Genomic DNA, 11,771 nt, shown 5'->3' on the forward strand with positions numbered 1-11,771 from the left:
ATTTCTTAACCTCATCTAACCTCGGCTCATTTCTTAACCTCGTCTGACCTCGGCACATTTTCTCCAGCTCGGCTTTACCCAAATCTAAAAGGTCCTTTCAAAAAAGTCAAAACAAAGACATGGCGACAACAAGACCAAAAAGTTATGATCAGTTTTGTGAGTCTTAGCTTTCAAATGAGGCATCACTCTGTTGCTCTCACTTGTCCAGAAGCTTTTAGACTTGGGTAAAGCCAAACTGGAGAAAATGTGCTCGGTTAAAGGGGTAAAAGGGGTTAAAGAGGTTAAAGAGGTTAAAGAGGTTAAAGAGGTAAAAGGGGTTAAAGAGGTTAAAGAGGTAAAAGAGGTTAAAGAGGTTAAAGAGGTAAAAGAGGTTAAAGGGGTTAAAGAGGTTAAAGAGGTTAAAGAGGTTAAAGAGGTTAAAGAGGTAAAAGGGGTTAAAGAGGTTAAAGAGGTAAAAGAGGTTAAAGGGGTTAAAGAGGTTAAAGAGGTTAAAGAGGTTAAAGAGGTAAAAGAGGTTAAAGAGGTAAAAGAGGTTAAAGGGGTTAAAGGGGTTAAAGAGGTTAAAGAGGTTAAAGGGGTAAAAGAGGTAAAAGAGGTAAAAGAGGTTAAGATGTGACAAACATCAAACGAGAAACAAGAAAATGTGGTGAATTTAAGCCAGAGCCGTGTTTTCATCAGATTTAAGGCCAGTTTGAATTTAGTAACATGTTAGTAGTAACATGGTAGTAGTAACATGGTAGTAGTGACATTGTAGTAGTAACATGTTAGTAGTAACATGGTAGTAGTAACATTGTAGTAGTAACATGGTAGTAGTAACATGGTAGTAGTGACATGGTAGTAGTGACATGGTAGTAGTGACATGGTAGTAGTGACATGGTAGTAGTGACATGGTAGTAGTAACATGGTAGTAACATGGTAGTAGTAACATGGTAGTAGTGACATGGTAGTAGTGACATGGTAGTAGTAACATTGTAGTAGTGACATGGTAGTAGTAACATTGTAGTAGTAACATGTTAGTAGTAACATGGTAGTAGTAACATTGTAGTAGTGACATGGTAGTAGTAACATTGTAGTAGTAACATGGTAGTAGTGACATGGTAGTAGTAACATTGTAGTAGTGACATGGTAGTAGTAACATGGTAGTAGTGACATGGTAGTAGTGACATGGTAGTAGTGACATGGTAGTAGTGACATGGTAGTAGTGACATGGTAGTAGTAACATGGTAGTAACATGGTAGTAGTAACATGGTAGTAGTGACATGGTAGTAGTGACATGGTAGTAACATGGTAGTAGTAACATTGTAGTAGTAATATGGTAGTAGTAACATGGTAGTAGTAACATGGTAGTAGTAACATTGTAGTAGTAACATGGTAGTAGTGACATGGTAGTAGTAACATGGTAGTAGTAACATGGTAGTAGTAACATGGTAGTAGTAACATGGTAGTAGTAACATGGTAGTAGTAACATGGTAGTAGTAACATTGTAGTAGTGACATGGTAGTAGTGACATGGTAGTAGTGACATTGTAGTAGTGACATGGTAGTAGTAACATGGTAGTAGTGACATGGTAGTAGTGACATTGTAGTAGTGACATGGTAGTAGTAACATTGTAGTAGTAACATGGTAGTAGTAACATGGTAGTAGTAACATGGTAGTAGTGACATGGTAGTAGTAACATGGTAGTAGTGACATGGTAGTAGTAACATTGTAGTAGTAACATGGTAGTAGTAACATGGTAGTAGTAACATGGTAGTAGTGACATGGTAGTAGTAACATGGTAGTAGTAACATGGTAGTAGTGACATGGTAGTAGTGACATTGTAGTAGTAACATGGTAGTAGTGACATGGTAGTAGTAACATTGTAGTAGTAACATGGTAGTAGTAACATGGTAGTAGTAACATGGTAGTAGTAACATGGTAGTAGTAACATTGTAGTAGTAACATGGTAGTAGTGACATGGTAGTAGTGACATTGTAGTAGTAACATGGTAGTAGTGACATGGTAGTAGTAACATGGTAGTAGTAACATTGTAGTAGTAACATGGTAGTAGTAACATGGTAGTAGTGACATGGTAGTAGTAACATGGTAGTAGTGACATGGTAGTAGTGACATTGTAGTAGTGACATGGTAGTAGTGACATGGTAGTAGTGACATGGTAGTAGTAACATGGTAGTAGTAACACGGTAGTAGTAACATGGTAGTAGTGACATGGTAGTAGTAACATGGTAGTAGTAACATGGTAGTAGTAACATGGTAGCAGTGACATGGTAGTAGTAACATGGTAGTAGTAACATGGTAGTAATAACATGGTAGTAGTGACATGGTAGTAGTAACATGGTAGTAGTGACATGGTAGTAGTGACATGGTAGTAGTGACATGGTAGTAGTAACATGGTAGTAGTAACATGGTAGTAGTAACATGGTAGTAATAACGTAGTAGTAGTAACATGGTAGTAGTAACATGGTAGTAGTGACATGGTAGTAGTGACATGGTAGTAGTAACATGGTAGTAGTAACATTGTAGTAGTGACATGGTAGTAGTGACATTGTAGTAGTAACATTGTAGTAGTAACATGGTAGTAGTAACATTGTAGTAGTGACATGGTAATAGTAACATTGTAGTAGTGACATGGTAGTAGTGACATGGTAGTAGTGACATTGTAGTAGTGACATGGTAGTAGTGACATTGTAGTAGTAACATTGTAGTAGTAACATTGTAGTAGTAACATGGTAGTAGTAACATTGTAGTAGTGACATGGTAGTAGTAACATTGTAGTAGTAACATTGTAGTAGTGACATGGTAGTAGTGACATTGTAGTAGTAACATTGTAGTAGTAACATTGTAGTAGTAACATGGTAGTAGTAACATTGTAGTAGTGACATGGTAGTAGTAACATTGTAGTAGTGACATGGTAGTAGTGACATTGTAGTAGTAACATTGTAGTAGTGACATGGTAGTAGTGACATTGTAGTAGTAACATTGTAGTAGTAACATTGTAGTAGTAACATGGTAGTAGTAACATTGTAGTAGTGACATGGTAGTAGTGACATTGTAGTAGTAACATTGTAGTAGTAACATGGTAGTAGTAACATGGTAGTAGTGACATGGTAGTAGTGACATGGTAGTAGTAACATGGTAGTAGTAACATGGTAGTAGTGACATGGTAGTAGTGACATGGTAGTAGTAACATGGTAGTAACATGGTAGTAGTAACATGGTAGTAGTAACATGGTAGTAGTGACATGGTAGTGATAACATGGTAGTAGTAACATGGTAGTAGTGACATGGTAGTAGTGACATGGTAGTAGTGACATGGTAGTAGTAACATGGTAGTAACATGGTAGTAGTAACATGGTAGTAGTAACATGGTAGTAGTAACATGGTAGTAGTAACATGGTAGTGATAACATGGTAGTAGTAACATGGTAGTAGTGACATGGTAGTAGTAACATTGTAGTAGTAACATGGTAGTAGTAACATGGTAGTAACATGGTAGTAGTAACATGGTAGTAGTAACATGGTAGTAGTGACATGGTTGTAGTAACATGGTAGTAGTAACATGGTAGTAGTGACATGGTAGTAGTGACATGGTAGTAGTAACATTGTAGTAGTAACATGGTAGTAGTAACATGGTAGTAACATGGTAGTAGTAACATGGTAGTAGTAACATGGTAGTAGTGACATGGTTGTAGTAACATGGTAGTAGTGACATGGTAGTAGTGACATGGTAGTAGTAACATGGTAGTAGTGACATGGTAGTAGTGACATGGTAGTAGTAACATGGTAGTAGTAACATGGTTGTAGTAACATGGTAGTAGTAACATTGTAGTAGTAACATGGTAGTAGTAACATTGTAGTAATAACATGGTAGTAATAACATGGTTGTAGTGACATGGTAGTAGTAACATTGTAGTAGTAACATGGTAGTAGTGACATGGTAGTAGTGACATGGTAGTAGTAACATTGTAGTAATAACATGGTAGTAATAACATGGTTGTAGTGACATGGTAGTAGTAACATTGTAGTAGTAACATGGTAGTAGTAACATGGTAGTAGTGACATGGTAGTAGTGACATGGTAGTAGTGACATGGTAGTAGTGACATTGTAGTAGTAACATTGTAGTAGTAACATGGTAGTAGTGACATTGTAGTAGTAACATGGTAGTAGTGACATGGTAGTAGTGACATGGTAGTAGTAACATGGTAGTAGTGACATGGTAGTAGTGACATGGTAGTAGTAACATGGTAGTAATAACATGGTAGTAGTAACATTGTAGTAGTAACATGGTAGTAGTGACATGGTAGTAGTGACATGGTAGTAGTAACATGGTAGTAGTGACATGGTAGTAGTGACATGGTAGTAGTAACATGGTAGTAGTGACATGGTAGTAGTAACATGGTAGTAATAACATGGTAGTAGTAACATTGTAGTAGTAACATGGTAGTAGTGACATTGTAGTAGTAACATTGTAGTAGTAACATGGTAGTAGTAACATTGTAGTAGTAACATGGTAGTAATAACATGGTAGTAGTAACATTGTAGTAGTAACATGGTAGTAGTGACATGGTAGTAGTAACATGGTAGTAGTGACATGGTAGTAGTAACATGGTAGTAGTGACATTGTAGTAGTAACATTGTAGTAGTAACATGGTAGTAGTGACATGGTAGTAGTAACATGGTAGTAGTGACATGGTAGTAGTAACATGGTAGTAGTAACATGGTAGTAGTGACATGGTAGTAGTGACATGGTAATAGTAACATGGTAGTAGTGACATTGTAGTAGTAACATGGTAGTAGTGACATGGTAGTAGTAACATGGTAGTAGTAACATGGTAGTAGTGACATGGTAGTAGTAACATGGTAGTAGTGACATGGTAGTAGTGACATGGTAGTAGTGACATTGTAGTAGTAACATTGTAGTAGTGACATGGTAGTAGTGACATGGTAGTAGTGACATGGTAGTAGTAACATGGTAGTAGTAACATGGTAGTAGTGACATGGTTGTAGTAACATTGTAGTAGTAACATGGTAGTAGTGACATGGTAGTAGTGACATGGTAGTAGTAACATGGTAGTAGTAACATGGTAGTAGTGACATGGTAGTAGTAACATGGTAGTAGTAACATGGTAGTAGTGACATGGTAGTAGTAACATGGTAGTAGTGACATTGTAGTAGTAACATGGTAGTAGTAACATGGTAGTAGTAACATGGTAGTAGTAACATGGTAGTAGTAACATGGTAGTAGTGACATGGTAGTAGTAACATGGTAGTAGTGACATTGTAGTAGTAACATGGTAGTAGTAACATGGTAGTAGTAACATGGTAGTAGTGACATTGTAGTAGTGACATGGTAGTAGTAACATGGTAGTAGTGACATGGTAGTAGTGACATGGTAGTAGTAACATGGTAGTAGTGACATGGTAGTAGTGACATGGTAGTAACATGGTAGTAGTGACATGGTAGTAGTGACATGGTAGTAGTGACATTGTAGTAGTAACATGGTAGTAGTGACATGGTAGTAGTAACATGGTAGTAGTAACATGGTAGTAGTGACATGGTAGTAGTGACATGGTAGTAGTGACATTGTAGTAGTAACATTGTAGTAGTGACATGGTAGTAGTGACATGGTAGTAGTGACATGGTAGTAGTAACATGGTAGTAGTAACATGGTAGTAGTGACATGGTTGTAGTAACATTGTAGTAGTAACATGGTAGTAGTGACATGGTAGTAGTGACATGGTAGTAGTAACATGGTAGTAGTGACATGGTAGTAGTAACATTGTAGTAGTAACATGGTAGTAGTGACATGGTAGTAGTGACATGGTAGTAGTAACATGGTAGTAGTAACATTGTAGTAATAACATGGTAGTAGTAACATGGTAGTAGTAACATGGTAGTAGTGACATGGTAGTAGTGACATGGTAGTAGTAACATGGTAGTAGTAACATGGTAGTAGTAACATGGTAGTAGTGACATGGTAGTAGTGACATGGTAGTAGTAACATGGTAGTAGTGACATGGTAGTAGTGACATAGTAGTAGTTACATGGTAGTAGTGACATGGTAGTAGTAACATTGTAGTAGTGACATGGTTGTAGTAACATGGTAGTAGTGACATGGTTGTAGTAACATTGTAGTAGTAACATGGTAGTAGTGACATGGTAGTAGTGACATGGTTGTAGTAACATTGTAGTAGTAACATGGTAGTAGTGACATGGTTGTAGTAACATGGTAGTAGTGACATGGTTGTAGTAACATTGTAGTAGTAACATGGTAGTAGTGACATGGTAGTAGTGACATGGTTGTAGTAACATTGTAGTAGTAACATGGTAGTAGTAACATGGTAGTAGTAACATGGTAGTAGTGACATGGTAGTAGTAACATGGTAGTAGTAACATGGTAGTAGTGACATTGTAGTAGTGACATGGTTGTAGTAACATTGTAGTAGTAACATGGTAGTAGTGACATGGTTGTAGTAACATTGTAGTAGTAACATGGTAGTAGTAACATGGTTGTAGTAACATGGTAGTAGTGACATGGTTGTAGTAACATTGTAGTAGTAACATGGTAGTAGTGACATGGTTGTAGTAACATTGTAGTAGTAACATGGTAGTAGTGACATGGTTGTAGTAACATGGTAGTAGTGACATGGTTGTAGTAACATTGTAGTAGTAACATGGTAGTAGTGACATGGTAGTAGTGACATGGTTGTAGTAACATTGTAGTAGTAACATGGTAGTAGTAACATGGTAGTAGTAACATGGTAGTAGTGACATGGTAGTAGTAACATGGTAGTAGTAACATGGTAGTAGTGACATTGTAGTAGTGACATGGTTGTAGTAACATGGTAGTAGTAACATGGTAGTAGTGACATGGTTGTAGTAACATTGTAGTAGTAACATGGTAGTAGTAACATGGTAGTAGTAACATGGTAGTAGTAACATTGTAGTAGTAACATTGTAGTAGTAACATTGTAGTAGTAACATTGTAGTAGTAACATGGTAGTAGTGACATGGTAGTAGTAACATGGTAGTAGTGACATGGTTGTAGTAACATTGTAGTAGTAACATGGTAGTAGTAACATTGTAGTAGTAACATTGTAGTAGTAACATTGTAGTAGTGACATGGTAGTAGTAACATGGTAGTAGTAACATGGTAGTAGTAACATGGTAGTAGTAACATTGTAGTAGTGACATGGTAGTAGTGACATGGTAGTAGTAACATGGTAGTAATAACATTGTAGTAGTAACATTGTAGTAGTGACATGGTAGTAGTAACATTGTAGTAGTAACATGGTAGTAGTGACATGGTAGTAGTAACATGGTAGTAGTAACATGGTAGTAATAACATTGTAGTAGTAACATTGTAGTAATAACATGGTAGTAGTAACATGGTAGTAGTAACATGGTAGTAGTAACATTGTAGTAGTAACATGGTAGTAGTGACATGGTAGTAGTGACATGGTAGTAGTAACATGGTAGTAATAACATTGTAGTAGTAACATTGTAGTAGTGACATGGTAGTAGTAACATTGTAGTAGTAACATGGTAGTAGTGACATGGTAGTAGTAACATGGTAGTAGTAACATGGTAGTAGTAACATTGTAGTAATAACATGGTAGTAGTAACATGGTAGTAGTGACATGGTAGTAGTAACATGGTAGTAGTAACATGGTAGTAGTAACATGGTAGTAGTAACATGGTAGTAGTGACATGGTAGTAGTAACATGGTAGTAATAACATGGTAGTAGTAACATGGTAGTAGTAACATTGTAGTAGTAACATGGTAGTAGTAACATGGTAGTAGTAACATTGTAGTAGTAACATGGTAGTAGTGACATGGTAGTAGTGACATGGTAGTAGTGACATGGTAGTAGTGACATGGTAGTAGTGACATGGTAGTAGTAACATGGTAGTAGTAACATGGTAGTAGTAACATGGTAGTAGTGACATTGTAGTAGTAACATGGTAGTAGTGACATTGTAGTAGTAACATTGTAGTAGTGACATGGTAGTAGTGACATTGTAGGAGTAACATGGTAGTAGTAACATTGTAGTAATAACGTAGTAGTAGTAACATGGTAGTAATAACGTAGTAGCAGTAACTATGAAATGACTAAACATCCTTTGGTCACATTCATCACAGCTTCTTTTTTGTGTTCTTTAGATTGACCCACAGGGGGCGCTGTACATCGCAGTGTCTCGCCCTCTGGTCCCGTGTGGAAGGGCATCTGGCACGATCCGTGCAGAGGAAAAGGGTCTAAGTCTTGATCTGGGCGTAACGCAGTTTGGACCTGGAGAAACACACACAGAGTCAGACCTTCTGGGCCTTCAGGGCCTTCAGGACCTTCTGGGCCTTCAGGGCCTTCAGGGCCTTCAGGACCTTCAGGACCTTCAGGACCTTCAGGACCTTCAGGACCTTCAGTCACAGGAGTTTGTTTAAGGCCGGAAACTGCAGCGGAAAATCCTCAAGTGATAAAACCTTCCAAATGTGGTCTTCGACTTTTTGTGTATTTTAATGTACACTGACACTATTTCTCGCATTTTTAGAAATGTTTGTAGAAAAATAGTTCTCAAAACCATTTTAGGGGGCCAGAGGTTCTGTGTGGAGGGCCAGATTTGGCCCCCGGGCCTTACATTGCCTGTTGGTGTTGGAGGTGTTTGTTGGAGGTGTTAGAGGTGTTGGAGGTGTTTATTGGAGGTGTTTGTTGGAGGTGTTTGTTAGAGGTGTTTGTTGGAGGTGTTTGTTGGAGGTGTTTGTTGGCGGTGTTTGTTGGAGGTGTTAGACGTGTTTGTTAGACGTGTTTGTTGTAGGTGATGGAGGTGTTTGTTGGAGGTGTTTGTTGGAGGTATTTGTTGGGGGTGTTTGTTGGAGGTGTTTGTTGGAGGTGTTTGTTGGAGGTGTTTGTTGGAGGTATTTGTTGGAGGTGTTTGTTGGAGGTGTTTGTTGGAGGTGTTTGTTGGAGGTGTTGGAGGTGTTTGTTGGAGGTGTTGGAGGTGTTGGAGGTGTTGGAGGTGTTTGTTGGAGGTGTTGGAGGTGTTGGAGGTGTTTGTTGGAGGTGTTTGTTGGAGGTGTTTGTTGGAGGTGTTGGAGGTGTTTGTTGGAGGTGTTTGTTGGAGGTGTTTGTTGGAGGTGTTTGTTGGAGGTGTTTATTGGAGGTATTTGTTGGAGGTGTTTGTTGGAAGTGTTGGAGGTGTTTGTTGGAGGTGTTTGTTGGAGGTATTTGTTGGAGGTGTTTGTTGGAAGTGTTGGAGGTGTTTGTTGGAGGTGTTTGTTGGAGGTGTTGGAGGTGTTTGTTGGAGGTGTTGGAGGTGTTTGTTGGAGGTGTTTGTTGGAGGTGTTGGAGGTGTTTGTTGGAGGTGTTTGTTGGAGGTGCTGGAGGTGTTTGTTGGAGGTGTTTGTTGGAGACCTGGGCGTTTTCTCCTGCGTCGGGCGCTGCTGAAGGGAGTTCCTGAACTGGATGTCGAGTCTGGAGTAAATCCCTCCAAGCGGCTGGAGAAAAACCAGAAGCTTTTTACAAAACCACACACCTAAACAGAGATGAAACTCTGATGAAACTCTGATGAAGCTCTGATGAAGCTCTGATGAAGCTCTGACCTCCTGACGCTCTTTGGCTCGGCTCTGTTCCGGATCTCCAAACCTCATCTTGGTCAGGTGGCCCACGATCTCCACCATGCGCCGCTGGTCTGAGGAGACACAGAAGGAGAAGGAGGAGAAGAAGAGAAGGTTAAATGACAGTTTTACTAATGTTCATAAATAAGCAGATGATTGTGTCTCACCCTCCTCTCGCTGAGCATCCTGGTTGTAACGTAAAGATCTGGACGAGTCCCATTTATTCTTCTGGACACTGACTCTGAAACAGGATCAGGTCAGAGATCTTTAAACGCTTTTATTCGTGTTTAAATGAAGTTTAAATGAAGGCGACTCACGTGAACGGAGTGCTGTCCTTCACCTGCGGCTGAGGAACAACAAACAACTTCATTATCGAACATAAATCAGACAAAAACTGTCTTTCTTTAAATCAACTCCATGTGATTCTTTTCTGGGAAATGTTTGAATCCAAAGAAAAGCTCTTTAGTGATTATTATTATTAGTCTTTGACCTTTTTAAGTAATTTCACACACATTTAAGGTTTGAGAAGATCATTTCATGATTCTCCTCTGCTTTGAGCTTTGACTCCTCTTTCTTCTCTCATGTTTTTACTTTGGTCAGATTGGTTGTAATTCTTCAGTTTGGACACTAGATGGAGCTAAATTCAAGTCGTACTTTAGTGTTAAACAAAGAATATCCAAGTATCTACAACATTTACTACAGTTGTTTGATAAAATATCAGTTTCTCTGACAATTGTGAATAAAATCAGACAAAACATTTAGATAAAATGCTAATAGTTCAACGGTTTTCGTGGAGAATCAAAACTGTTTGAAAACTTTATTAAATGAGCATCAGAAAAACAATGTTTCCATTTGCTCCGATATGTTTTGGGGAGTTATGGGGGGGGGAAATGTAGTTTGGCGGAAATTTACAAAATTCCATTTGGTCCAATTCACTACTTGCACATGACCCATAATGCTTTGCGCCTTGGGGGGAGGAGCTATGACCTGGAGGACTTTGAGTCTTTGAGTCTGATGAAGTGCTCGTAATTGCTCCAACAATCAAAAACGTAATCCGGAACTACAAAGCTCTGCACATGAGCTTCACCAGAGCTTTTTTCCCGATCGGCTTTTCAAAATCGATAAAAAGGAACAGATTTTCTGAAGCTTTGGTTTAGTGGAATTGTATATTTGTTTATGGTATTGGGAAGATTAGTCTCTTTGATGACAGCTCGCAACACCATATTGTTCAAAGCGGCGAACCCCCCAAGGTGCAATGCATTATGGTATTGCACAAGTAGCGAATGAAAAAAGTCAATAAACCCTTGTCCTGTTTGATGGTGTTGCCGTAGCGACGACCAGAACTCCCCATTCAGGCCAATGGGAAAATGAGATAATTGCACAATTTTACCAAATGACAAGAGCAAATGCAAACATTGTTTTTCTCATTGCTTTTTCATCCTCTCAGTGGAAACGTGAGTGAACCGGATGAAAACACATTAGCCTGAAAACTAAAATGAAAGAACTGATGAGACTCTTCGTACTCGCTCGCTCTTCTCTCGGCGGTTGAAGTTTGGAGACGACAGCTGCTTCTTCAGAGGACGCCCGCTCTTCTTAGGCTTCTTCACAGCTGCACAAACACAAACATCTGTATTACCAACATTTTAATGTGGAATACAGCTTCATAATCAGTGGACCTTTTATCCAGTTTTACCCAAATCTAAAGCTCACAGCCTATAGACCAGAGTAACGCCTCATTTGAAAGCTAAGACCTACAAATTGTTTTGTGGTGTGTCAACGCTTTTTTGACGTATTTTCGTCTCTCTTTTTGTAGATTATTTGGTTTCATTTTCGTCTTATCTTCGTAGTTCTTTGTTTTGTTTTTCCCCAGAAGAAAACAGAGCTGAAAATTCTCTCGTTTGATTGGTCAAAGAGTCTCTAACACATAAATGCCTGATTGATTTAATACAAACTATGAGAAACGAAGCCACTCAATTCAAATGTTAAACTAAAGGAGACACAGTTTTGGGTAAAGTGCCTTTAAACAGATGTCCCTCAGACTCGGATCAGTGCACTGATGGGCCGCATCTTGTTTCTTGGGTTAGGGTTTGGTAGCAGCTTGTTTCTTGGGTTAAGGTTTGGTAGGACCTTGTTTCTTGGGTTAGGGTTTGGTAGGACCTTGTT

At 38.7% G+C, this 11,771-nt stretch overlaps 1 protein-coding gene across 1 annotated transcript in view; it reads right to left on the bottom strand.

The window, feature by feature from the left end:
* Positions 1–8,232: 8,232 nt before the first annotated feature.
* The window catches only part of sanbr (SANT and BTB domain regulator of CSR), a 47,309-nt gene continuing 43,770 nt past the window's right edge, over positions 8,233–11,771 (bottom strand). Inside the window, exons 16-21 of the mRNA XM_079568063.1 lie at positions 11,132–11,217; positions 9,926–9,954; positions 9,776–9,849; positions 9,594–9,682; positions 9,406–9,488; positions 8,233–8,289 (exon numbers count right to left, since the gene is read on the bottom strand). Coding sequence (XP_079424189.1) covers positions 8,256–8,289; positions 9,406–9,488; positions 9,594–9,682; positions 9,776–9,849; positions 9,926–9,954; positions 11,132–11,217 — 395 coding nt within the window. The 3' untranslated portion in view covers positions 8,233–8,255. The remainder of the gene's footprint in view (positions 8,290–9,405; positions 9,489–9,593; positions 9,683–9,775; positions 9,850–9,925; positions 9,955–11,131; positions 11,218–11,771) is intronic.

This window comes from Gobius niger (assembly GCF_951799975.1).
Source record: "Gobius niger genome assembly, chromosome: 12".
Lineage (NCBI taxonomy): Eukaryota > Metazoa > Chordata > Actinopteri > Gobiiformes > Gobiidae > Gobius > Gobius niger.